The following is a 27,829-nucleotide window of genomic DNA, read 5'->3' as shown; positions in this document are numbered from 1 at the left end:
TCATCCCTCACTAGAAGTCTTTTACTCCCCATTATCAGGCTAGACACGCAGCATGTCCCACAGAATCATCTGACAGCTGCCTAGCTCTCCTTCTCCCACCACTCCACCCTCCAGGTAGCCCTGCTCGCTGCGTCAGTCTCAGCAGGCAAGTATCAGAGTGCTCTTCACTCCTGACAGATGAGGCTTTTTTGGATAGGTAGCTTTTTTTTCCCTCTGACCTGGAACAGGTCAGTTCTTCATATCAGGGCTGTTTTCTGACTGCTGAGTGACATTACATTGTTCTAAACATCTCGAGTCGCAGGCACTCCCTGTCAGAGACTGCCAGCAGCCAGCTGTCAATGAGACAGCTCGGCCCTGCAGTCTGAACCCAGGCTTCCCATTTGCCCCAGGAGGAGAGTTCCCTCAGACAACACACTTTGAGTACCACAAAAGGGAGGCCATCTATCCCCTGTCCCTGTGGCACCTCTCTTCCAAAATACCTTCTCCTGACTTATCTAATTTCTGGACTTACCCACTGTGCTCACGGACAATTCACTAACTTAAGTACCTGACATCTCCTCTGTCTTTCTCTACCCTTCCTTATTTCACTTACCCTTCCTTATTAACTGGAATAGTTAATACTGGTTAGCGTTTGTCCTTAAGAGAAGGCATCTACTGCACTCTCTTCACATGGAAGCATACTGCACACAAAATGGAGCAGTTACAAGTCCCATGCACAGCTTACTGGTGTTTGTTTTTACAGTGACTAAAAACAGTTTTGTGCTAAGTTTGCTGCTCACTCAAAAGCACTGTCGTGCCGAAGCCAGTGTGTATGGCAGAGCATTGAAAAGCATACAAGTGGCACATGTGGGAATGCCAACGGGGAATCAGCAAATGCAAGCATGCAAGTCCCTTGGGAACAGCAGATACGGCTAAAGGAAAGAGGAAGAACAGCAAGGCTAAGGTGTTTATTTCCTCAATCCCAGGTCTGCGAGGTGCTAGAAAAATTTCTAGGCCACAGCAACACACCAGCCTCAGAGGCCTTGTAAGGTGTATTGGGACTTTCACAGCATCCTCTTCTTCCTCCCTTACTGGGTTGGCTCAGCAAGCCCATACCTCTGCTGCCCTTCCATCCACTTGTAGCTGGGTGCTTGGACAGGGACCCCTGGGGCTGGGATCCTGGCCAACACTTGGACTCTGGGCATTCCCCCAGACCCATGTGGCCGTTCCCTTGGCTCTTCAGAAAGGGAAGATGGGTGGTGGTTAAGTCAGACACCCTGTGATTGTGCCACACCCTCCTGACATGGGATGCAGCCTGTCCCACAACCCCTGGGCCCATACGCAGCAGTGGAAGGACCTTCTCATGCTATGCCAACAGACCAGTATATCTCTGCTATCAGCGCCAGAGTGCACTGTCCCAATGGCGAGAGGACCCAGCTCTTGCATACTGAGAAAGCACACCAGTGCCTCATCTTCCCCTTTCTATGGTCACTCTCTGGGGCCCACAGGTTTCACCTTCTATCTTTATCAGTGTGTCCTTGAAGCGGTATGTAACACCCTGTGGTTCTGAGCACTCTTGATGAGCCCTACAGTAACTGGCCTGCATGCTGGCTTGCTCAGATAACCTCTGCCTTCTCATCCCCCTGCAAGCCCCAGCAGGCCTGAGCACACAAAGCAAAGCAAACAGGGGTTCCACCACACTCCTGACAGCCATAACAAACATCACATATGTCCACTGGTAACAGATACTGATGGAAAAATACCTTCATCATCTTGGGTCAGCTGGCTCCTCCAGCTATTAACCAAAGAGGAAAAAATAAGACAGCTGCAGCGTGATCATTATTGGATCCAGGCTACCACTGTCTTTTGGCAATGAAGCATCAACACAACGCTCACATAAATATATTCACCAGTGAAAATGTTAGGAAGAAATAGTGTGTGAAATAGCACGTTGTTAGCACAGATCCATCTTTGGGCCCCTCAGTTGTGACTAAACATTTCTTTCAGGTTTTCTTCAGTAAAAATACATTGGGCACTCAGGATCTGGCCACTCTAGGAAAGCTTTCCTGATGAAGAGTCAGCACTGCACACATTTTTAATCTGCAACAAGGGTGCGATGTTCCTCAGAACAATGCATACCCTGAGGACACAACGGCTTCCCAAACTGAAGTGTGTTTCTGATGTGCAGGTGTGCTGTGAAAAACAGTCCCATGAAAGTAAAACTGAAGTTTCAGAGTAATTTCCTCTCTGTCAGGGCTAGGTCAAATATACCCAAGCAAAAGATGTTCCTTCTCATTTCTACCTCCACTTCTATGTAGCATCTAAAAACAAAACAGGCTTTTTCTGCCCTTAAAAATAGCACCAGCAATAATTACAGTCTGATCAGAATTCTGCTTATGGTTTTCCTAGTGAAAACTGTGGCAAAATGAGAAATCAACTCAGTCTCCTGGAGTTGCTTTAGTTGTACATAATGTATATGGCCTGAAGACACATAGGAGACCAACCTGTTAACTAAGGAGCTTTGGCATTTTAGTGTTTTTCTGATGACAGCTGCTGTTACCAGTCTCACCACAGTCACACAGATTTTGGAACATGGGATGAGTCCAGCTAAAGAAACAATATTTAATTACACAGTGACACAGCATAGCTTTCTGCTGATTTTTGGTAAGGAAATAAATATTGATCAAAGCCTAAAGGAGTTCTGGCATGCTGCTGCATGTCAGCTTATACTAAAATTGTCAGAGGCGAAGATTTTTCACTAACATGCATTCAGCAGAAAGAGTACTGAAGACACCAAAATGGAAGGGAGGTTTCAGTGACAGTTAAAGACATGCTCACTGAAAATCAGGTCTTTCTGGCAGCTCAGACAGAGGAAGTGAAACGCTGAAGTAACTTTGCAGCTCTGAAATTTTTGGCTCCTGTCAACACAGAGGCAGGCTTTTTTAAGTCTGCAACATTCTTATATTCTCTAATATTGATCTTCAGTTACAAAAGTTGAATAGGAACATCTGCCAAAAAAGTACTCATCTATCCTCTCTTTTCTTGACACCTTTTAAAAACCAGGAATTTATAAGTGTCATTTTCTGCTGCAAAGCCTGTAGAGGGAGCCCAGGTTAACACATAAACCCTTGACCCAAAGCTGAGACACCACAAGGTACAGAGCTATCAAAACACAAACTTCTCTTTTGAAAAAAAATGCAGCAGAAAGAAACTAGTAATTCAAACAAAATTTAGTAATAATGGAAAAATTGACAGCAGAAATAGTATTAATAACATTTACAAAACACCTGGCAAATTATCTTTAAATAATGTAACTATTCAAGATATGTTTATAGTGATGAGTGAGCTAAAAGTTCAGGATCAAACTAACAGACTCACCTCAAGATATCCCGAGGAGTTTGTTTCTGTGGGAGATGGCCATGCAGCTAAAAAAGTCGTGCTTCTTAAGGAGAGAGCAGGTAAAGCTCTCTCCTGTTCTGCATGACCAGGCATCTCTGACTGCCCTACAGAGCGCTCCTGAAGAGTGTATCACAACTGCATCACAAAGCTATTTGTGGCCTGATTCTGCTCTCATCTGCACTAGTAGAACTCTGTCACCTTCACAGTGATTTCAGGAGACCCTCAATACACACTGAGGTGTAACTGTACTCATGAACACAGAAAAACATGCTCATACCACATGCCATAAAATCACTGGTGGCATGGTCTATGTCACAATCAAAATAAACCCTGCATAAATATGTATAGTCTGAGCACAGGGCCAAAGGTCTGGACTCAACCTGACCCAAAAATTTGCTTACAGATAAGCCTATAAAATTAGATTTGGGGTTCCAGTCCATTAGATATGGGACAGACTACAATGTTGTGATTCAAATAAGAACCTCCCTAGATACCATTCAGTCCTATTCTGGTCTAGACCAGGTTATGCTCTATGAAATTCAAGCATCTGTGTCATTCCCTTTGGGCTACCAACCACCCTCCCTCTCCTTGGCAGAAAGCTGTGCAGAGTGGAGAGGGAAGATTGGATTTCCTATGTATCTTTGCATGTGCCACAGGTGAAGAATACAGTTTTTGTTTTCCCTACCTTTTGCAGGCAGCCAGCGTAAATAATGAAACCTTTGTCATGCAGGTGTTTGGCCAAAGCAAAACCAAACCCTGAGTCACAACCTGTTATAAGCACAGCTTTGCTGCCAATCTGCAAAACAAAACAGAACAAAACACACTGGAGTTGAGTATTTGAAATCAGTGATTTGCGATGCACAGAACAAAACCATGTCCTTGGCCAGAATCAGTCTGTTCCCCACACTCCTTGCCAGCTACTGCCACCCAGTGCCTCATGAAGACAAGATATGAAGGTTTCGTACTGAGTTCACTCCGGTATGAGCTATTCCTATATGTTCAAAACAGGGAGGAATCCACTCTTCTGTGCCATACAGCCTGTAGGACATGGCAAAGATAGCCTGACTGAAGAAAGGGTACGGGATAACCTTACTAACTGCTCACTCATATTTCTCTCTCTAGCAAATAAACCCTCTAGTGCAGGGTTTCAAAAACTCAGCAGAATCAAGTGGGTTTAATATTTGAAATTAAGACTACATGGTCAGTCTTTTTGTTTGGTTATTGGTATTCTTATTTTTCCAACTTACAATTTAAATAGAAATATACCCCCTTCCTTCTCCAAACCCCTTCTTCTATCCCAAAGAGGGGCAGCAGTTAAGTGCCATGTTAAAAATTGTATGGTGTATCAGACATTCCAGCAGCAAAAAGTGCACATGCAGCAAGGTACTGCTGTGGGTAGGATTAGGTAATAATTGAAATTCATTCCAACTCATCTCTTGTAACAAAAGTGAAATTTTACTTTCCCCAGCATACCCAGGTACTGATCAGGGTCGCACTAGAAGCCCAGCAGTGATGCAAGGGCCATACCTGAATTCCTCTGGGACCCTATCCCAGGGTTATGGAGCAAGATGTGCATGCTCCAGTGCTGTTACAGTGCCAAGTTCTGTGCCACAAGACAGGCAAGAAGGTAAATACCCCCTCTCTCCCTTGCCTTGCACTGATCCTGGCAAACCAGCACCTTCAGAGAGAGGGCAGTTAAAGACAATGGCCATGCTCCAGATCGAAAGGTGAGGACACAGCGATTTAGTTATGTCTCTTTACACAGCCACACTCCAGAAAGAGTGCTTTATTAAGAATTTGTCACGCAAATTCTCTCCACTCTAAGGTGCAAGATTTCATCTGCTGACTGAGTTCCAAAAATAGAAAAACACACAAGTCTGATTGTTTATTTCCAACCTTAGCAGCATGTACTGTGCTACGTCAATGGAAGCTCTGTGCTAGGAAAGAATGTGGAGCATGCTGGAGAGGTCCAGCTCGGAGACTTTCTGGCAAATCAGAAAGAAGAATTTGGTCACCAGGCTTCAGGGATTTTTAAAACCCCAGCTCAGCTGAACTAGTTGCTGGAAACCATCATCACACTCACCTGATCAACTTCACTTGCATAAGAGCGGCTGCCATGTGGGGACAAGAGAGGGAAACAAAATCTCTCCACAGGCCTGTTAAAAAACAAACACACACACACAACAGAATAATCAGGCATGGAATACCTTGTCCATACCCAGGTGCTGCACCATACACATAAAAAGGAATGTAGTGTTGCCTACATACATGACATAGATTGTCATTTGAGAAGACAATCCATTCTACAGTTCTCCTTAGTCTGAGCCTGTGTGTTCTTTACAGTATGAAAAATTCATTTCTCCAAAGACCTTGATGCTATTTCCAGCTGCAGAAGCTGTCTGGATATTACCAAGAATCTTAAAATAGTTCCTGGTCTGGTGGCACAGAGCTGCTTCCACCCACAAAATGGGCATTACAGTCCTTTCACTTCCAACAGCAACAACACTCTCATTTAGATCTGCACAAAGCTGGGGTAGGGAAAGTTATTCCTTTGTCTGATTAAAGTATTCTGCATTTTCTCTGATCCCCTGCCCAAGGTTGAATTTGCTTGGATCTATCTCACTGGTTTCACACACAGCTCCACCCTTCTGTCACCTTAAATGACACTTGTTCCTCTGCAGCGTCTACCTATTAGATACTCTCAGACTTTCTATTCCGTCTTTGCAACTGTTTAAGCTAAGAGATACTATGTCTTAGAGCAATGCTTGGCATGCAGATCTGAAGCTCCTCTGCATAGCATGTCTGACTCGCAGGAAGACAAACCTTGTTCACAAAGACAGAGCAGAGCAAAGCAACAGGAACTGACATTCTATTTAGAAAAGCTATGCTACCAGTAGCATCACACTGTCTTAGGTCTTGCCATCGTTCATCAAAACTGAGCCTAGACAACACACCAGAGTGACACCAGCCTCTGTCCTTGCCAGCCTCTCTGGACTGTATCAGCTTTTTCATTCTCACTTTGGGCACTGAGTGCCCCCCCAGAGCCTTCTGGCCTTCCCTAGACTTGCTGTACTTCATCCACCCTGTGGCACCTCTAATGACACCTATGGTTCAGCAGAGCTTATCTTCCAGGCTGCTCTTCTGTCTTCTAAGTAAATTTGCATAATCATTCACAATTATCTCCTGCTCAGACATCACAGATGCTCCCAGGGTGACCTTGACCTGTGCTACACTGAACAGCAACCTGCAGACACTCTGGCCTTTAAGCTGCATCTTGGGAAAACAAGGCTGGAAAAGGTCTGCTAGGGCACAAGCTGTGAACCAGATGGAAATAAGCCAATTTATATTCAGGCAATGGTGTCCACTCACCTTTCTGCAACAGTTTAGATATTTATTCTAACTTTGAGTGCCACAAGCCCAATCAGCTCTTGAAATAGCTACAGTCAATTCAACTGCTGCAAAGGTCAGTACCCAGGTGAAGTCTGTGTTAACATCACTGACCTGCAATCCTGGCTTGGAACTTTCATCTCAACAATAAGCTTCTTGGTTTGTTTCAAAGTACACAAAAATGTTAATACCTTCTGTTTTAGTTGCATGAACTTGATTTTTATTTTTCAGTGTCATGCCTGGGTCCTGTTACTTCACTGCAGAGCACTGATCTGCAGCACTCTGTGCACAGACACCTCTAGAGAATAACTGCTTGGCATTCTGCCCACCTTGACCAGAAGGCAAGGGCATAAAATAGATACCGGCTGCTGATCAGCAGGAATGTCAGAGGAAACAGCTACAATACGTATGCGATGTCAGCCCCCTCACAGTACACTAATGTACCACGAGCCATTTTTGTCATTCTGCATGACTGAATTCTAGAGACCACAACTGAGATTATAAAAATGCACAGATGGTCCTCCAACTGAATTTGTGCTTGTAACCATGCATTCACTTTTGTTCAGTTACACCAAAAAAAGAAGGTCTCCAGCTTGAAGAGTCAAGTATATAAATGCTACCTCAAGGAATTAAGACATCTGTATAAGGACAACACTGCCTTTCAGATGAACAGCTGGATTTCAGGTTTAGTAGCTTGTATGTACTTAAAAAAATGGAACACATTTTTACCCTGAGTACAAAATGCACGAAGCACAAATATACTGTAAGCAAAACAAAGAAGAAGAAAAGAATATGCTGAAAATTCTTTTCTCAAGTTAATAAAGCATTAATTTGTATTTTTAAGGCTACGGCAGATTCCTGCTGATGCAGCTTTGGTGTGTGTGGAGTAAATAAGAGATAAAAGGCCTACATCTGTTTGCATAGGATCTCTAACAGCTTAGTTATCTTGGGTCTCTACAACTCCCTGTTACAGCAGCCATCCTTGACAGTGATGGTGCTGAACACCACTATCAACAGCAGTAGAACAACACTGGAGGTGGCAGTTCTTGCTTAGCAGGTCATGAGCCACTTTTAAATGGCTTATGTAGAATTAGTGGTACACAAACCATTGTTTGGGAACCCTGCTCTAAAGCAAAGCCAGTGAAAGCACTCAGCTCACTCTGAATTTGGACTAGTAAGGTCCTTTTATATATCAATAGAAAAGTTGTTGGGTTTTTTTCAGAGCTTGGAATTAGAATTACATAGGCATTTTTCTGTTCATGTTCAAAAAAACCCAGCTTCATAACTCAGCCCACCTTCATTTCTCACTAAAACTCTCCCTCTCAACCTTCTTATTTCATGTGATTAATTGCTGCTCTAACAAAGTCATAGAAATATATGACTGTACCTGGCAAGGCCTACTTGCTGATATTCAGGAATAAATCCTTGCTTGACAATGAATTAAGGCTCTACTCAACACTCTTTTGAGTGCAATTGATTATCCAAGTGTAAAAAAAACAACAAGTTGCCAGCTCCTCCTTGTATACAGAGTCATCTCCTCCATGCTCAGCTCAAGGACTGAGCACTGGCACAGGCTGCCCAGGCAGATTGCAGTCTCCATCCTTGGAAATATTCAAAAGCCACTTGAACATAGTCCTGGGCAACTAGCTCTAGGAGGCCCTGCTTGAGCAGCTGGTGGGACCAGATGATCCCCAGAGGTCCCTTCTAACCTCAACCATGGAGTGATTCTGTAAATAAACTGTGCCACTGAAGTCAAATGAACCCTCAACGTGTGTTTTACTAAAGATCTCACTCTTCCTTCTTCTCTACCAAATTACTTACCTGAAGCCATTGCCTGGGTCCTTGAAATTCAGGGCTTTCACAGCGAAGTTCAGGAGGGGCCTGGACAGCTTAGTAGCCAACATGTTTTCAGTTAACACACTCTACCAACAGCAAGACTGTTCTCCTGAAGCTCTGCAATACAAGATAGTACCTCTGTTTCAGTTGCTCAATTATTTTGTAAGTCATGCTGACTCCATCTATTTCAACATGAAAAATAAAGTCCAAAGGAACTCATCTTTCCCCCTTGCAGTCCCTCACACTGAGACAAACAGCTCAACCTTCAACCACCTCAAGATGGTTTTAAATAAAGAAAAAGATTAGAAGCAAACTGACAAGCAGGCAGATATTTAAAGAAAATGTCAATTTCTCCTTTAATGAATTTTTACCTGTATTCTCCAAAACAGTTAAAAATTGAGGTACTTACATGGAATATATTATTTCAACTGAGCTATATGAACTTCAAGTCACAGGTGATGTTATATGTTCCCAAAGCAATCCTTGGGCTTTACAGCCAGTACAGCCATGTAGTTAAAAATACATTTCTTTGTAATTAAGTAGCTGGTGATGCTGGACTATGCACAGGGAATGATCATTAAACTCACTATGGGGTGAAAACAGCTCAAGAACAAGAGTTACGTACAGAAATTCAAATCGTATTCATCTTGGATAAAACCAATCCAGCTCACAAAACACATCTCCCCAGCTTAACGCACACCCTCTTTTCCTAACACAGAAAAGCAGTATCTAATTGCTGAGGCTCATTTGCAGCTCTGCCGAAGGCTGGGCTGCTGCTGCGGCAGCTTCAGGGCCTGCTGGGAAACAGGCCTCGAGTGAAAACGAGTGAAATTACCACAAAAAGAGCACTGCGGGGGCACCGAGCTCGGAAGAGAGAGGTCTGGGCTCAGAAGGACTGCCAGCCTCCGTTAACCCTCAGAAATTCAGCGGTTTGGATCCAAATCGAGAGCTCGGTGGCTGCCCACGCAGTTTTTTGTGAGGAATTTTGTCACGAGGGGACGGGCCTTCCCCGGGCAGGGCCTGCCGGCCCGGCCCCACGCAGGGGCGCGGCTCCCGCGGCCGGGAACGGGCTCCCGCGCTCGCCAAGGGCGCACGAGTGCGTGGCGGCCCCGCGGGGGCACGGAGACGCCCGCGGCCCCCCGCGCGTGGTCAGCGTGGGGCGGGCCGAGGGCGGAGGCCGCGTAGGGGCTGAGCCAGCGCCCCTCGCTTCCCGCCCCGCCCGGATCGCCCCCTCCCCGCGGGCAGGCACGGTCGGCGGGCGGCCCACAGCCCGGGCCGCCGCTGCCGCCCAAACCGCTCCCGGCTCGCCTCCCCCCGCACCTCCCGCGGAGGCCCCGAGGCGGCGGCAACGGGCCACCCCACATTACCTGGAGCCGGCGGGACTGGCGGGCGCTGCTGCCGTTTGAATGAGGCTGGGCCGGTGCCCCCGGCTGCCGGGGCGCGGCGGGGGGCGGGCCGGGGGAAGGGCCGGGGCGGGCGCGGGTGGTGGCGGCGGCAGACGGCGGCGATAGGTTGTGGCGATGCAGGCCGCTGCCACGCTGCTGCTGGCGCTGGGCGCCGCGCTGCTGCTGACGGGCGGCGGGCGGTGCCTGGGCCGCGGCCTCCTCCTCCTCCTGCCGCGCCGGGCCCGCCGCGCCCTGCCCGTGAGTACCGCGGCGAGGGGCCGGGGGGCTTCGGCCCCGTCTGGGGCTCGCCAGGGGGAGGCTCCCCGGGGGCCCAAAATGGTGTCCGCGGCCTCAGCCCCGCTCCTGCCGCCGGCGGCAGTTGAACCGCGGGCCTCGCGCCTGTGGCGGGAGCGGTGAGACCGCGTGGGCCGGGCGGGCGGAGGCCGAACCGGCGCTGCCCGAACCGGCGCTGCCCGAACCGGCGCTGCCCGAACCGGCGCTGCCCGGGACGAGAGCGCCGGGCTGGCTGCGGTGCGGCCACCTGCTGCCTTGCAGAACCCGCCGTGGTCCGTGGGTTCGGGAAACAGCGGGGACGTGGGTTTTGTTCTGATAGTCCGAGTTCAGAAGCGAGTGTAAGAATAAAAGCCCTGTGAATGGATCAGAATCGCATAACCACTCTCTTTTATATGTTTTTTAAAATAACACATAATGTTATCTTTTGCTGGATTGGAGTTAACTGAGCCCTTGTTCACGCTCCAGACAACCTTTCTAGAGGCACCAGGAAGAACCTGCCAGGGAATGAGGTTTTGCTGCAGGGCTTCCAGCTCGGCCATGCCCTCTGAAACAGCCACGTAAGCCTGTCTGCAGCCTCCTGCTTCACTCGTCCATCAACTCTGCTCCTCTGACATTCCCCATCCCTCTCCCACCTGAGAAAAATACCTTCCCTTGGGTGAATATTTCAGTTCCTTTTCCTGGGACTGAAAACCTCAACTTCCTGACCCTGGAAATAAGGAACACAGAAAATTTACTGTTTAACTGCTCTCATCTTCAAATTAATCTGTTTGATAACAAGCAAATAGTCAGGGGAGGTTATCAAAGGGAACAGGATCCAGAAAACAAGTGACACAGTGGAAGAGGATGAAGGCCAGGAAAGCATGGTGGGTTCCCACACTGTGCAGAGGGACTGAGGCTGACAGAGCAACTTTGCTTTCCTTACCCTCCTTTGCAATAACTGTTTATAATTTTGGGAGATCACCTGCATGGGCAAAATAAGTTCTACTATTTAACAAAGTGATTGTATCCCTGTAGGAAAAGCTAGTGAGGTGTGTGCACCTGAGCTGGCTGCAAGTTAAAATCGGGCTGCCTTGCCGGGGCTGTTTGAGCTGTGTGGAACATGTATTACAGTGCTGCGGATCACACAGTGAGGACACAGACAGTCTTACCCTGCCCAGGTGCCACAGCAGCTGCTCCAGCACAAGAAGTGACTGCACTCTGAACAGTCCCAGATGCCCTGGCAGCGCGGTACGCTGAGCGCTGTCTCCTGAGAGCACGGCGTGATGGTCAGCAAGTGAGGCAGATGAAGTTCCTCTAAATGCTGATCAAGGTCACTGTGGTGCCAGCAAGAGAGGTGGCAGCCAGTCCTGTCTGTCTCAGCACTGTGTCAAACTGTAAGCTGCAGACTGACCTTATCAAACTGCAGGCGTGGGGCCCATTAGGCCTTATCTTGGGACTTTCAGGAGATAAGGATGATCCGGCTTTTCTGTGTTGGGAGGACTTTTGGGGATAGGATATTTTTGGCTGGCAATGGGACTGCTCCCTGCTCTCATCCTGGAAGCTCTGTGTCTGTCAGACATGGCACAAAGACAGGGGCAGCTATAAATGTGAGATCTGTTACATTGCTTGGGTTTTTGCACGCTCGTTAGTGCTGCTGGGGCCTCAGTCTGTTACAAATCATGCTGCTGTAGTCACTTTTTATTACCAGCAATTAGGGTAATAGCAAATAATTAACAATGAATCACAGGAACCTTTTCATAGTGGAAGTTGTTCCTCACTTTTCTCCCCATTACAGACAGCTGAGAGGATTTTTAAACCTTGTGTGCATTTTGGTGGTTGGTTTGTTGGGTTTCTTTTTGTTTGTTTGTGGTTGGGTTGGTGTTTGTTGTTGTTGTCGTTGTTGTTTTAATTTCTTTTTTTTAAAAACCTGAGAAATAAAACCAGCTGCCTAGCCTGCCATTTGCTTTTATTTCCTGCAGCTGAGCTGTGTCCTTTTTAGACCAGCTGATGGAGAAAGCTAATGATAGCTGAGGATTGGGTATTGTCTCTGCCTGTGCTGGGCTCTGGAAGTGATCACAATTCTTTATCTCCAGCTCATTTATGCCCATTTGGGGAGCTCTGTGTCTTCAGGATTCAGCAGCAAAGGGTCCAGGGAGCTAAGGCAGAGAAAAGAGTCACATCTTTTTTTCTCCAAGGGCCAGGTTGCTGAATTAATGTGGGAGGTAACCCTGGCAAATTCTGTGATCTGGTTCATACTTGATCCTCATAATTCTTGGAGTTGTATCACTGTAAAATAGAATAAGAGTGAACACAGTATGTTTAATTCTCACTTATGGTATGTCCTTTAAGAGGAGCTAATTTCAGAGCTTTAGTAGAGCCAGTCTATAGCTGTGTGCTCTTTGCCTGCATGTAGGCATCAGTGTTAGTGTGGGTGCTTGTGTGATGAATGCAGGATAGCCTTTTGGTCTGTTCTCATTTTGACTTCAGTCCATGACTCACCTTTGAAAACAATAACTTCAGTGTGAAAACTAGAACGGGACAGGACAGGGTGTAGCTCCTTATTGCTGCCTGCATATCTTGAGCTTGTGCAGTAATGCTCTGATCGCTATCGCCCTGCAATTATTTCTTATTGCTGCTTCACTACCATGCATGTCAGCAAAACGAGATCAGAGAGAACTGGTGGTTGCCCCATTTCTGTCTGAAAAAGTGGCTGGATAAGCCAGTGCGATTCATGTATAAGTAGTATGAAATAAGAGTGTTCATATTGCAGCTGTGGTTAATATAGTAACAGGGAATGTTAGTTGCAGATATGTCCCCAGAGATGGCGGTGACCTCACTTCCTTACAGCGTTATCTAGATCTTTATTGCTGTATCACATTATTGCCTCAGGGATGTGGTTTCAGTTTGGAGCAGTGTGCACACTGCAGCTGGGTGCCTGGGACTTGGGCTCAGCTCTGTGAGTTCGTTGCTCCACGGCTGTGGTGGGAAGAGCAGGGGAGAGATGCCTTTCAAGCAAAGAAAGAGGGTGAAGGTGCAGTGTTTCTGTACAGGATTCTCTTTGGGATTTGCGATTCTATTTTCAGATCTATCACAAGCCTGTTGTTGCATACCAGATGGAGTATCAAATCTTCTCTCTCAATTTATCTGTCAGTCAAAAGATAATAATGTAGGAGAGAACTGTAGGATCTGATAATTTTTTCCTGTGAAAACTGCAGTGTTTCAGAGGAAATCCTAACCTGTAGTCACATTACTGCACGCCAAGACACAGCGTGGAAAGTACAGCATAGAGTGGGAGTAGGTGGCAACAGACCATAGAAAGTCACTCTGCAGCTAAAAGAGCTGCTGTGCAGTCCATGCAGGTGACAATCTGTCATTTGGATGTTTTCTGTGCTGCTCTTGTAATGCCCATGAGCTGGTAGGTCACTAACTACTTTTGAAATGTTTCTGTTCTGTTATGGCCACTGATACTTGAAAGAAAGAGTGACTGTTCTAGCTTGGGTATCAAGGCAACACAAGTTGCTGCAGACTGGCAATGGAATAAATTTAAGATTTCACAGTATTTGGGAGCTGGTTACATTACTACACAGGAATCTTGTCATCTCATTTACGCTGGTTGACCCAGCAGAAGCTCCACTGAAACTGTTTGGTTTAGATTGCAGTCAGGTTAGTATGCAAACAGGTATGTGCCCACTGTGGTTTGCAGCTGGAATTGCACGTCCCAAGCACGGGCTGGCCCTGGCTGCAGGGCTGCAAGCTGCTCCCATGCTGTGGCACTGGGTGCTGGGGGTGCCTGCAGCACGGCAGGATCTGATGGGATTGTCACTGTCTTTCCCCACGCAGGCTGAAGGGAAGGCGGTGCTGATAACAGGCTGTGACAAAGGTTTTGGACATGCCTTGGCAAAACAGCTCCACGCAAAGGGATTTACTGTTTTTGCTGGATGCTTGCTTGCGGTGAGTAGTAATATTGATCAAAATTCTTCTCTGCTTGTAGGAAAAATGCTCCTTAAGCAACATCATCTTAATCTGAAGCCTTCATTTACCGTAGTCCAAGACCTGGGGGAACTGCAGAGGGCAGGGATCATGACAGCTTCCATTGCTTCATCTGCCTGTTGCATCCTGTCAGTCCTGTAATTCTGAGCTTCTTAGGGCAGGAACTGTCTGTCAGCTGCCTGGGTGTAGAGCAGCTTGCACAGCAGAGCAGTGTTCACTGCTGGAAGCCTCTCAGCAGCATTGCAACACACTCAATGAATCTGATAGTCTAAGATTGCTATGGCACTATGGCTTTCTCTCTTCTCTGGCAGTTCTGTTGCTGTTTTTCATTCTGACACTTTTCTTTAGGGACACTCTCCTCAAACTCATTTCCAAGCTGCCTCTCCTGTCTTGTCGAGGTTCTGTTTCCAAAGTGTCTTCCAACTGTGCTTCTACAGCTTCTGTGGAAGTTATTCAGTTTCTGGATAGCTGAATAAACAAATTTCAGTACCTTTCTGATATCTGTAGGACTCACCTTCTGCCACCTATTTTGGGCACACTCGTTGTAAGAAATCAGTTTAGGCACACTGAATCAGAAGGGGTTGCAGACCCATCATCCCAGTCCAAGCTTTTGTAGGTAACCATGTTGTGTAATCCTCTTTATAAACTGGGCCAGCTCTGCTTCCATTTCATCTGGGCTTTTACCCTTACTATGCTTTTTTTGCTGTTTTGATAGTCAAAACTCATGTAATTGCTGACCTGAATTGTTCAAAATCAGTTCTTTCTTACTTGTTTCTCTATTTGAAGATGGTCATTTTGGCACAGGTGCTCAGGGAGTGATGACCACAGATTCTTGAGTAGTGTGGAGGGCAAGAACAAACAAAGAAAAGGTGACCTTTGTTGCCCATGTGATCTCAGCGGAGGTTACGTTCTTCACCAGAAGGGAAAGTTATTGTCAGCTGACATATTGTGTAACTTGAGAACAAGAGAGTCCTGTTGGAAAATTGCCACTATTTGGAAATTTCCATGTGGAGGCTCTGTAAATCCTTCAGTAGTCATGTCATACACTGCTTTGGGATGCTTGTCTCTGTGGTGATAGCAAGTCAGGCACTCACTTTGCTGAGCAGCAGGTGTAGGGAACAGAAAGGAAAGGGGAGATGAGGTAGTGTGAGAGGGCTGTTCAGATGGAAGCACCCTAGTGTGGAGCTGAGAGGGCCAAGCTCCAATTGAAGCCAGATGTAGAAAATAAATGCTCCTGAAGTGACCCCTCTACTTGCTAGTTTTATTGACTGGAAAAAAAAATACTTGTTGGTCACAGATCATTACCTGTGCCAGAATGGCTGGGCAGCTCTCAGCATCCCCTCTGATCTGGCCTGGCAGCTTCTTACTCTGAGCTGAAACTTTCATGGTTCAGGACTTATATTCTGTGTGGTAGTGGAAAATTCATCAGCAATCATAGTTGATTTGCAGGTGACTTTCAGGAGATTGACTGAGCACCCTGAAGGGGCAGAGAGTGGGAGAATATGATTTTTCTTGTTTTGTGTGTTAATCAATTTTCAGGACACCTGGACTTAGTGTCCTAGGATTTAACTCCTGGGTGGTTGTCTTATTTTTTTGGGTTTTTCCCCCCCACCCCAGATTGTCAATGTTGCTTTGTCTGCTGTTAGGTGCATCTGAAGGTCTGGGTCTGGTAGTAACTTAGTTATCTGGATAGCTCTTGTAAAACTAATACAGCCAAATGCTTTCTACAGTTCTTGGGACAGGGAGCATTCTCATGGGACAGCCTTGTGTTGGTTGAGGGAGATTGTAGCCTAGGAATTTAAAAACTGATGTGCAGGAGCTTGCTGAAAATCTAGTGGTAGATTGTGCTTGGGATGAAAATGGTTATAAATCTGGAGCGGACTGCTCTGAGAAAAGGAACACATAGTGGCTGCAGAAAAGGATGGTGGATCCAACAGCAGCTGGAACCATCAGTGAAGGCAGGGAGCTGTTGGGTCAGATTGCTCATAGTTATTGCTGATAAGTGAAGGAGTGCATGTGGTGTGGCTGGAAATGCAGCTGCCCCGTGGTAACTGGGCATGCACATGTAACTGCTGGTGACAAATGCAAGGAAATTCTGTCATGAGAGAAGAGTGAGCTGTCTGGAGGTTCACTGCAGGGTTAGAGCAGGTATGGGGGCAGTTGTCATAGAGCAGGTTCCAGGCTATTAGTTTGCACTTAATTACTCCATCGTCACTTACTTGTGTGCTTTTATCCTGGGAATTAAAGGATCCCTGATGCACTAGCCAGCACAGAAAGGTCTTACATTACATACAAGATGGTACACTACCAGGTGCATCAGGAGCTTTTTAATAATCAGACAATCAAAAATGAAGCTATAGGAATAACGAGAGTACTGCAGGCAGCTGGTACAGAGCTGGACAGGATCAGGTGCAAAAGGGATTTCATTTAGCATGGACATTTAAGTCCACAGAGAAAGTTTCTGTTAATATACTCGTATTAAGATGGAAAAGCACGCAGAAATCGATTACAAAATAACCTGAAGAGCATAAAGTACACAAACAGTTGAAGTAATCATTGTCTTACTTTCTGTGATATTACTAAAAAAAAACAAAAATTGTTTTCAGATGCCTACTGCTGCAGTTTTCATGAGGACTGCAGGCAAGAAAAGGAAAAGAGCAGGGCATGTTTGCATAAATGGATGTGCTCGAGTTCACCAGGCCTGAGGAGACATAAGAGCATTTAAGGATGAGCCATTGTGATTTCTGCCCCATGGGTGGTATTTTCAGGAGCACCTGAAGGCCGGGGGATTTCCAGAAGTCTCGGGGAGGATGGGTGCTGTACTTCCCAAAGGAGCCAGGCTTAGGAATTCCCAACCAGGCAGCTCACCTTTGGTGTGCTGGATGAAGTTGCAACACAGTGAACTGTCAATTTTACAAATATCTAGATGATAGTGTGATACACATTGGATAAGTTTACCAGGAACAGAGTGTGCCATGTCAGTGTAATCTCATTCTGTCTAAGCTGCAGCCTGGTTAAAGGGGAAGCAATAAATGTATCCTGAATAAGGGTTTTGACACAGTCCCTCATGATAGTCTCATGAGCAAACTTATGCTCCGAGCCTGTGATTGCTGTTCAGTCCCAGGGAAGTTTTATTGGAAGTCCCCCCTGGAATAGAGAGTTCACTTGGAAACAGATGTGCCAAACAGAGAGGATTGCAGGCCCTTTGGGGAATAGGGTTCAAAATTATCCTGATAGGTGGGAGAGAGTCTGAAATCAATTAGGTGGAAACCAGTAATGACAAATACAAGGTGTTCTGCCTAGGAAACGCAGGAAGGGAGCGGGTGGACAGGCAGCAGCGGGTGAGGGGGAACTGACGCAGATGGAGCGAGCTGGCCGGATCCACAGGCGTTCAGCATTGTGTTTGTGGCTTCCTCATTCCCCCGACACCTCACTGCGGGTGCCCAAGGGCTGGCCAGGACCTCATCCTGAATCCCACCAGCTTCCTGAGGAAAGTCCATGGTTCTGTGGGTTATGGGCGAGCCCTGTGTGATCTGCCTGTCCCTCAGCACCAGCTGTGTTGGGATCCACCGAACCAGGAAAGGAGCGAGGCAGGGGAAGGGGAGGCAGCCGAAAACTGGCGCAAGGCTCTCCTGCTGGGTGGAGAGGGCTTGTGTGGCTGCGGGGCTCCCTGGGCAGGCGGAGGGTGGGGCGGGAGCCAGAACCGCATAGGGCTGTGAGGGCAGGATAACTGGGGGTAATGAGGGATGTGGGAGGGGATGGCCAAGTCCCACTGAAGGTCTCTGTGGTGAGTGCTGGGGCAGCAGGCTGGGCTGGGGCAGGGCAGCTTTCAGCTCTAGGGAACCTGGAGAGGGAAAGCTGGGAGATTTGGGGAAGGAGAAAAATCAGTTAAAAAAAACAGTGACAGCAAAAGGAGGTGGAGGGAGCCTTTGCAGCAGCAATTGGGCCAGTGCTGCCGGGATCCCCCCCAGGGATCCCACTTGGCTCACGCTGCTGTGTGGCTGCTGTTGGTGCATCCCAAGGCCACGAAGGACATCCCAGGTAGGACACCCTAGCTGCTCCCATGGGAACTGCTCCAGGTATCTTCCCAGCCAGCAAATCTGCCATTTAAAAAACAAGGAAGAAGTACTATGTGGGTATCTGAAAAGGGAATGTGCTTACAGCCCCTGCAGGCCATAGAACATAAGATGATACTCACTTCTTTCCATAAAAATACAAGTCTGCTGCATTTGTGAAGAGGTTTTCTGGATAAGAGTTAAGCAATTCATTTTACAGTTAAATAGTAGCTGAGGTGGTGTCTGTAACTATGAAAGTGACTCCAATTGATATAGCACATTTCAAAGGGAATATAATATTTTGGTGACAATGTTATTAGCTACTTGTAATGCCACCCTTAGAGATTCTTTTTGTGGCTGGATAAGAGGGCTAGACACAGCATGTCACTGTGTTTGATGTGCATTAGAAAGCTTCAAGTCTTTATTTGCTGTTCTTGTGATACCTGGAAATACATCAGTTGTGAAATGCTATGCAGCCATAGGGCCAGAAACTCTTTCCTACTATTGTCATACCTCCAGTGTAACTACATATTGATTTTAAATAAAGCTATTCTGTCTTGCTCAAGGCTGAAATAGACATTTCAGCTCTTTTCCTTCATTACACATCATTGCTCACTGGACTGAAGGTGGAGGCAAGATGTTGTAGACCACGTTCATTAACCAGCCTGAGATATGTATAGAAAAACTGAGTGGTTCCGTGGTTTTACATTATCCTGGCTGCAGAGGCGGCTGAGCGGGTGACTGTGGGAGGGTTCCTCACCTCAGCTGCCCTTGTGCTGTGGGAGCTGGTCTCAAGCGCTGAGGCAGAGCGGCAGCCAGGCGCCGTGACTCACCGATCCATAGCTCCTGCCTCCCCAGCGCCGCAGAGCCCGTGACTCGGGGAGTGCTTTGGTGAATTATATCTCAAGCCTGCTGTGGAACTGCGTGGCTAATCTGTGCCCTATTGACTTTTATTTGTTGTATACCACCCGAGCTAGGGTTAGACAGCAATCGTATCTGGAAGTGGACAGGTAAAATTTGGGATTAGAGCTGTGTTTAGGCTTGACTAAAAAAACCCCACAATAGTAACAGAATCTCTAAAAATTGTGGGAGGGAGGGAGGAAAGAAAGGGAAAAGATAGAAAAGAAAGCAGAGCCATTGTATTCTTGTTACCTGTAATGTGTGTGTCGGGGTGGGGAAGGCAGACTTGTTCTTGCTTCGACAGCCAGGATCTCCTCCTTTGATGCCTGGTGTCTGTCATCTCGTGGTGTGGCAGGTCTCCTCTGTGCATGTGTTCCTGTGCACCGTTCTGTTATGGAGTAAGAGCCAAGTATATTTCTTATGTATGTTCAGTTGTAAATGTTTCCTGCTGTGTCCTGTAGCACCAGACTGTTTGTTATTAGGTATGTCAAAGGTGTCCCTGCTGTCTTGTTTTCAGAGTGCTCTGGCAATTCTGTTTCATTAGAAGCCAGGCAATATCTTGGAGTGAGATGACTACGGTGACTAATTAGCCTTTTGCTTTTAAGCCTAGAAAAATCTGACTCTGATTTCTGTACAAGTGTTTGCACAGCATGGAGACTGAGGCGGTGGAGGGTCACCCATGCTTATCCCAGGCTGGTGCGGGATTTGACAGTGTGATGGGTATGAAACCCGCTGTGTGAGGAGCCACAGCAGGGGCTGTGTGGCCCTGCAGAGCAGTGGGTCACTGATGGAGATACAGGGCTGTGCTGGAGGGAAGAGGAAGATGATGGTGGGTTGCATGCTGGTTCATGTGGCTTTTTGTGCCTATTTGTGCACCAGGTTTACACCTCTGTGTGCAATTTACATTTGCACACTTCTGTTTCTTGTCCACGTTAACATGCCTGGCCCTGAGCTGCATTGCTGTTCCTTGGCTGTCTTAGCAGGAAATCTGCCTTTTCTTCTGAGCAGGACAAGAATGGAGATGGAGCCAGGGAGCTGAAGACCATGAAGTCGGATCGCATGCAAGTGCTACAGATGGATGTCTGCAGTGACCAGGAGGTGGCTCAGGCTGTGGATTTTGTGAAGAGAACCCTGAAGGAGCCAGAGGGAGGTGTGTGGGGATATTCTTATTTCCAGCACAGCTGGCTCTTTGCTGTGCTCATGGAATCCTTCCTACAGAGCAGGCCATGCACTGGCCAGGTCGTCGCGTCTCTGCACCTCCAAAATAGGGTTAACAAGCCTGGTTAACTTGCAGCAGTGTGCGGCTGTCAGGCAGTGCTGTACCTGGGTCAGTGAGAAGAATTGTCTTGCCATTGATGTGATGTCCACATGGGAAGAGACTAAGACCAGCTAGAGGGTGAGGCTTAACTCTACATCCTGTAAAAAGTGATGTGTGGCAGCAAGCCCACTGGAGCCTGTGTCTCTCTCTTCAAGTGTCTGTGAAGGGCATAGGGTGAGCAGAGCCTGATCCTCTCCTCGTGCTCCTTCCTGGCTCCCACAGACCTTTCTGTGGTGACCCTTCTAGTGAAGGGGTGACAGGCCTTGGCTGCTTGCTGCTGTCCCCTCTGCTGTGCTGGTATAGCTTGTTTGTGTAACTGAGTGCTGAGCTGGAGCACAAAACTGGATGAGCCTGGATTGTTCTTCAGCCAGGTCAATCCATGTTTTTGGTTTGCCATGTAACATCTCAAAGGGGAAGGGATGGCTGATTTCATCGCTATGTGGCTTGGCTGCTGGGTTGGGTATCAAGAAGCTCCCCGTGTGAGTGGTTTGGCAATGGGATGGAAGCTGTTGGATGGAGCATGGTGTGACACCACCTCACCTCTTCCCATGTGGTGAGGCTGTGAGGCTTCTTGCCTGTAGCCTCTGTGCAAGCAGCAAGCTGGGCAGCAGCTGCAGGCTCAGGCTGAGGCTGAAGTTTCACATCTGTAGCTCCAGGACTTGTGGGTTGTGTGGCTAGAGGGTGGTTGCTCCTCTTGAGGCACGGATAAGATTGCATGGGCCTGTCTTCATCACAGCAAGTATGAAGCTAGTAAATACCAGTAGTTCTAATCTTAATGCCAATTACCTGAGCGCACCCTTCCTGCTAAAACAAGCATATGAAATGTAACTGAGTTATGTACAAGCTCTGTTCCCACACGTGTTCTCTCTGCATGATTTTTCTTCCTACACAATCACCCAGCCCTTGTCACACATTTCACAGCTTCTCGAGCTTTTCCTGAAGAGCCCAGCAACAGCAGTGGTGGCACAGAGCCATCTCCCCCTGCGTGAAAGCTTGTAAAGGAGCAGCTCTGTTGCTTCTATAAATGCAGCAGTGTTTGCAAAACCTTGTGTGTAGCAGGGACAGAGGAGTCTTGCATCCTTGATCAGCAAGTTGGACCGGTTCCTCCTGCTCAAGAGCCTTATTCTGTAGTTGTTTGCAGCAGCAAAGGCTTCTTTTGCACTGCAGCAGTGTGACTGAGGTTTGTGGCTTGCAAATAAATAGTGCTCAATAAAAAGCACTGGAATGTAGAGACTGTTGGCACTGAGGTGCCTTGCACAGAAGTGCTTGTTGCACCCAAGCGTGGCCCCGGAGGAGCTGGTGCAGAGCAGTTCTTGTGCTGTACCTTTATACCTCTTCTCACTGTGCTGTTTACATAAGGCTAAACTCATTTCGGTGGGAGTGCCCATGTATGTTTTCCATGTTACGCCATTCCCACTGTATTGTTGACACTAAAGAAATTAAAGTGATAAGGCCCAGCTTGATAAACACATTGCTGTCCAGCAAACAGCCCTGTGACCAGGTACCTATGAGTACAAACATAACGTGACCTGATCGGTGAGCAATGACATTCCAAGAATGAGCTATTGTAAGTGATGTTTTCATGAATGTCCCCCAAATCTAGCCTTGTAACCCAAGAAATTGGAAATTGTTGTAGAGGAATTTAAAATAAGGAATGCTCTGCAGTGGCCAGTTTGGGACTGACAGTTTGTATTTTGTGGTCTTCACTAAATCCCTGCCAAATTTGCTCTGCATAGCTTTTGTTACTGGTGAAATTACACCATCAGATGCCCTGTTTCCATGGTTCTCCTGCTAGCAATTAGAGCCTGCTTTGCAGCAGCGTGAGGAACCCTCTTCAGGCTGAGATGCTCTGCTGGCTGCCAGATGAGTGTGATTTTCAGAATTATCTTGACCCATTAAAGCTGGCAGCTTCCGTAAGTGCAGGAGCAACAGGAAGGGGATCTGGGGCAGAGCAGGAATAGAACTATCTGACTGCAGCATTTAGAAACTTGAATTAATAACAATGGAAGGATAGGTGAGCAAGATGTTTTCTTGGGTTTTGCTGCAGACCACAACTTAGCTGTTGTCCTAAACAGCTTTCCTGGTCCACTATACATGGCTGGTCAACAGCCTTCAGGGAAAATGAACTTGATTGGGAACAGGGCAGGGTTATGAGGGTTGGCATAGGATCAGGGAGCCAGTCTAGCAATGCATGCAGGTGTTTTTAAATGCACCAGGAAGATAAAGTCCATTGGTATTTATTGGGCAATGGTGGAATATTGCAATTTGCTTTGAGGGCTGTATTTGGTGCAATAAACAGTTACTATATGACTATGAATAAATATAGGCTGGAAGTTATTAAAAGACTTTCATACATCAGGGCAGGGAAACTAAGGAGCAGAGGCAGGGCAAACAGCCCAAACATTTTTGAGAGAGAGCTTGATAAGTTTTATCAACAGGGTGACATGATGTGGGTGCTTTTGATAGCAATGTCAGAGCTCCCCGGACATGGAGACTCTTCCTTAGCCCTGTGTGTGTTGGTGGTGGTGAGAGGAAGGTCAGGGAGTGGAAAGGGGCCTCAGCTCCAACTGGGTACTTACACAGTGAAAAGTAACTATGGTGTATGGCAAGGCATCTAATGAGGAACAACCCCATTATCTTGTTCCGGCTCTTCTGTTTGTTCCTCCTGCAGTTTATGGCTGTGTAGTCCTGTGCTTCAACAAATTCATGAAGTATGGACTCAATCATACAAATATTTGCCACTGGGACTCCTGCAGTAATCTTTTCAAAGGGTCAAGTCCTCAGTGACCACCTAAGTGCTGGACATGTAAGGGGCTCAGTACAGAAGCTCTTGGTAAGTGCAGTCAGTTTCATTTTGACAGGGCTGCATGCATAAGAGATGTTCATTATTAAGTTGAAGTTTTAAGGGTTGGTTGTAAGTTTGCTGTGTTCTTCTATAGTTAGGATTGAGGGAAACTATATACCTGGACTAATACCAGGAGCTGTTAATTGGGCCATGAACCTGCAGATCAATACCATGCACTCTCCAAAACAATGAGTCAGAGCTGTGAAGGGGATTTGGAAATCAAATGTATTTGTTTCCTTCTTTTTTTTTTTTCTTTTTCTCTTTAAATTGAGGGAAAGTCCAGCCAGGTATAAAAGAGGGTCAGCCAGATCCAGCCATCCAAAACCCCAGGACAGAATTTGACCTTAGAGGAGAGACATTTGGAGAGGCAATCTTTATGTTACCCCATCACTCTCCCTGGTGCTTTAAACATGCCCCACTGGCTTCACTTCTGATATATCAAGACTGTATTTCATCTCCTTGCTTTTTCTCTACAACTTTTTTTTCTACAAAATTGCCCTGTTCTGTGTCAAGGGGTTGGATTACTTTGGAAAACAAGGGAAGTCACTTCTCTGCGACACTTCCTTGTTCTGCTCTTTAACTGTGTGTTCATTGGCAGGTCTGTGGGGCCTGGTGAACAATGCTGGCATCTCAACCTTCGGAGAAGTGGAATTTGCAACTTTAGACAACTACAAGAACGTGGCAGAGATCAACCTGTGGGGCACTGTGAGGGTGACAAAGGCTTTCCTGCCCCTCATTCGCAGAGCTAAAGGTACGTGCTGGGCAATGTGGCAAGACTCAGAGAGAGCTTTTGCAGCGCAGCGAAGAGATGTAACTAAAAATCATGACTCAGGCTGTGCTTCAAGGAATGTCTGTGCAGTCCAAGGAGGGTGTCTGAGGCATGCAAGCAAACTAGACAGCAGGGTTCAACATGCGGTCTAAGCGTTTGGTAGTACAGGCCACTCTTGGGGCAGTCCAGGTGCTATCTTAAACATCCTAGGATATCAGAGACCTTTGTGCAGTGCTGGCAGATATGACACAGGGCTCCAGACACCTTTAGAAAAAGTGACTGGAGGCCAGACAAGATAATCCTGGACTACAGAGTCCACCACATGCTTATGTTTTGATAACTGAATATTCTCCTTTCATATTTGTCATTTGACAGGTGATTGCAGAGTGGCAGTGGTGGTATAAATGAGAGTCAATAACAGCCATTTAGATATTAATATCTTAAAAGACAACAGTATTATCAAAAGTCTTTGGTTTATATTAATAAAAAATACATATGAGCAGACTTCAGAAGAGCTTCTTTGCATGTGGGAGAATGCTGGCATAGCTGTGTGTTCTGTGAGGACAGAAAGGGGTTATATTGAAAAGATTTCTCAGATATTGTTTCCAGAAATTAAGTACTGACTAACCAAGCCCCATCTCACTACCAAAGGTAGCTTACCCATCAGGTCAGCGTGTGGTGCTTGCAGTCCCTCCAAGCTGCACTTAGGTCTGAAATGAGAGAGCAGAGCTACCCACTTGTTTCTCAGCTAAAATTGCAAGCTGCAGAAGGGCGTCATGCTCCACGGCTGTAAAAATAGCTGGTGAGATTTCAGGGCCTGTTTCTAAGTGCATCTGAAACCAAAATTGCACATGTATTGTCTTGGGGAAGGACAGAGCCACCCACAGAGGAGTGGCCATTGCTGTCACTGCCCCCAGGCAGTGCAGGATCTAGCACAAGCTGCCAGAGTTCTGCAGTCAGGCTGGCATGGGCCGCTGGTGGCAATTAGGACAATTGTGGCATCATGCTGTGTTGCATGTTTTCCAGCTCCTAACACTTCTAACTGGGAGCTTGAACATGTCTCTAGCAAGATGCAGGAGCAGAGCACACTAATGTGAGAGCACATGGCTAGTAGCCTCAGAAGATCTGGGTACTTCCCTACTTGGAAATTAAGAAGGAAATGTTTTCTATGCTTTGTAAAGCAGAGGCAGGCATATGTACCATTTGCAGAGGAGATCAGAGCAGGGAGTAGCCTTGCTTGAGTTAGGAGAGAAGGGCTCCTTGACAAGGGATTTGGATACCTCCTCAAGATTCAGATTTGACAAATTAGCATAATCCAACGAAGCAACTTTTTAGTAGAATGTTCTGGCTGCTGCTTCTGCAGCCCATCATCTTTCCCTCCTCTTTTCTCTCTAGGCCGTGTGGTGAATATCACGAGCATGTTGGGACGGATGGTGAGTCCATCTCGCTCCTGCTATTGCATTTCCAAGTTTGGGGTGGCAGCCTTCTCCGACTGCCTCCGGCAGGAGATGTACCGCTGGGGTGTCAGAGTCATCCTCATTGAGCCCAGTAACTTCGTGGCAGCAACGGGCATCCTGACGGCAGACGGCATTGACAAGCAGGCTGAGGCACTGTGGAGCGGAGCCAGCGACACCGTGCAGGAGGACTATGGGAGGGAGTATTTCACTCGCCACGTGGCCCTGATGAAGTCCTTCATCAACAGTGGCCTGAAGGACATGTCTCTGGTCTTGAATGACATCACCGATGCACTCACTTCCACGCACCCGAACAACCGTTACAACCCCATGGAGACCTACTGGTGGGTGAGGCTGCAAGTCATGACTCACCTACCCACTGCCATTGCCGACTGGCTTTATGTCCCAGGAGCCACCCTGTGAATGGCCATCCCTCAGGCACCCTGCCAGTGCTCGTACGTAGGCGCAGCTCAAAGCTGACCTAGGACTGTCTGCACCCACTGCTGATGCACCTTCCCTGTAGATATATGTGATTTCACTTTGGGTTATGGCTTCAAGTCTTGCATCGTGGGATGCTGAGAAAAGCGTGACATTTTTGTTTGTTTTTTGTTTTTCTGATTCTTGCTCTTTGTATTCCTTGCTGTCCTGATTAAAGTTGAAAGGTGTTTACCTTTTAACTGTGGAGGACAGAGATGAAAGTTAACATAATGGTTCAAATATGTGGCTAGTGTAATTAGGTCAGCAGAGTTCCCCCAGTGATAAATTTGGCGCATTAATGGGCTCTGCTCTTGCTTTTCCCTACAAGGACAGGCTGCTAATAGCAGAGCAAAGCTGTTGCTATGAGATGTCTCGAAGGGAGAAACTAAAATGGGAAACAAAAGCAGCATTTTCCATTTGATTGAAAATGGGTCAGTCACAGCCTTACGTTGTTTTCCTGATACAGCTAGAAAGCTCTGCTGCGCTGTGTCTGCTTTTTCCAGGAAAACAGCACCACTGCCTCCAAACAGCCTCATTACCTAGCTTGGGGGTTCAGATCCCTGCCAAGAAGGGTTCTTCCCTCCCAGCACTGTGGCCAGGAGCTGCCAGAGACAGCGCCTGCAGACTGGCTGGGCAAGGAAAAGCCCTTCTAATGGGGAGTGAAGTCTGAGCCATCCCTTGGTCAGTCCCCATGGGCACTGGGAGTTGCAGCCTCTCTACCCACTACTGAGGAGCTTTGCTGGATGGGCTTGAATCTGATGTAGCAAACAAATTGACTCCTCTGATTTCTGCCTTAAATACCCGTGCCTGAACTACCCAGCTGTGGCACAGACACTGCCCAGCTGTCCTTCTGCTTCCCCCATGTCACTGCCCCGTGCTCAGCTCCCTCTTGCCAAGCTGCTCTCACGTTCCTGAATCGGATATTTGGTTTCATCTCCTCTGCACTTGCACAGTGACAGGGGCACTGTGCAGCCAGTGTGGACTGACTATGAGCTCTGGATGGGTGCTTTAAGTGGCACATTTCCTTTTTTTAATATTGCACAATGAAATTTCCATGTCACGTGTGATTGTCTCCACAGAGAACTTCCTGATAACTGGTATGAGCTACTTTTGCACAGTATCCCCAAGGGTCTCTCCTGTTAGCCATATATAGGGATTTTAGTCATTTTTCCAAGTCCTGGGGCTGCCTGGCTGCACACACATCCCCTCTGTCCCAGTGGTGGCCGCAGGCAGAGCAGCCAGCGGCTGCGGGAGCTGCTGGCCAGGCTGGGACCCACCCTCTCCTCAAGGGACCAGCTTCCCTTCTACTGCTAAACTTCCTTCTGCTTTGTCCTATGGGACATTAAGTGACTATGAAAAGAGCTTATGGTTTGGGCTTTTGGCACCTGTCCCTGCCAGGTCTGACTTGGAAACTGTGCCATAAACTTTTTATATGCTGCTGGCTGCGAATGCTTGGGGTCTGCATGCAGCCGTGAATGCTGTGATGCCTGAGGAAGAAAACTGGCTTCCCTTGGAGATGCTGTGGAGGTAGTTTGTATCACAATTAACAACTGCTGGAAATGTTGGCCGTGCAGTTCTTTTCTATTCCAGATCATTAGCACGTGGAGATTTCCTGGGATCCAGTACTTGGAACGATCCCACTGAACTGCAGCTGAAGCAGTGTTGTAATCGCTTCTGCCCCTTGCACTGTGAAATGTGAGTAATGTTAAGTAGCACTGATTTGCACAAAGAGAAGAATAAACTGTGAGATTTGTAAAGCACA

General features: G+C 47.1%; 2 protein-coding genes across 5 annotated transcripts in view; one reads left to right on the top strand and one right to left on the bottom strand.

The window, feature by feature from the left end:
* The window catches only part of BDH1 (3-hydroxybutyrate dehydrogenase 1), a 16,178-nt gene extending 6,071 nt beyond the window's left edge, over positions 1-10,107 (bottom strand). For 2 of the 3 annotated variants that reach the window (XM_082056620.1, XM_082056622.1), the window contains exons 1-4: positions 9,969-10,107; positions 8,587-8,718; positions 5,462-5,534; positions 4,064-4,174 (exon numbers count right to left, since the gene is read on the bottom strand). In XM_082056620.1, the coding sequence (XP_081912746.1) occupies positions 4,064-4,174; positions 5,462-5,534; positions 8,587-8,669 (267 nt within the window). In that variant the 5' untranslated portion in view covers positions 8,670-8,718; positions 9,969-10,107. Of the gene's footprint in view, positions 1-4,063; positions 4,175-5,461; positions 5,535-8,586; positions 8,719-9,010; positions 9,031-9,968 lie in introns of those variants that run through there. The other variant, XM_082056621.1, reaches the window with a different exon arrangement.
* On the top strand, positions 9,978-27,829 carry LOC309441686 (D-beta-hydroxybutyrate dehydrogenase, mitochondrial-like). 2 transcript variants are annotated; one of them, XM_082056623.1, is made up of 5 exons: positions 9,978-10,244; positions 14,100-14,210; positions 20,213-20,354; positions 23,966-24,118; positions 25,532-27,829. In XM_082056623.1, exons 1-5 carry the CDS (start codon positions 10,122-10,124, stop codon positions 26,011-26,013), a joined length of 1,011 nt encoding a protein of 336 aa, XP_081912749.1. In that variant the 5' UTR covers positions 9,978-10,121; the 3' UTR covers positions 26,014-27,829. The 2 variants fall into 2 exon arrangements, with proteins under 2 accessions (XP_081912749.1, XP_081912750.1); XM_082056624.1 differs by lacking the exon at positions 14,100-14,210.

This window comes from Streptopelia decaocto (assembly GCF_964273445.1).
Source record: "Streptopelia decaocto genome assembly, chromosome: 6".
Classification (NCBI taxonomy): Eukaryota; Metazoa; Chordata; class Aves; order Columbiformes; family Columbidae; genus Streptopelia; species Streptopelia decaocto.
Note: the sequence above shows the minus strand (reverse complement) of the source record. Positions and strands in the feature narration are given on the sequence as shown.

Bases quoted from the DNA above. Each gene is read 5' to 3' on its own strand.
- LOC309441686 (XM_082056623.1), top strand. From the start codon at position 10,122: ATGCAGGCCGCTGCCACGCTGCTGCTGGCGCTGGGCGCCGCGCTGCTG. The intron at 20,355-23,965 runs GTGTGTGGGGAT...GTTCATTGGCAG, and splicing joins CCTGAAGGAGCCAGAGGGAG to GTCTGTGGGGCCTGGTGAAC. The intron at 24,119-25,531 runs GTACGTGCTGGG...TTTTCTCTCTAG, and splicing joins CCTCATTCGCAGAGCTAAAG to GCCGTGTGGTGAATATCACG.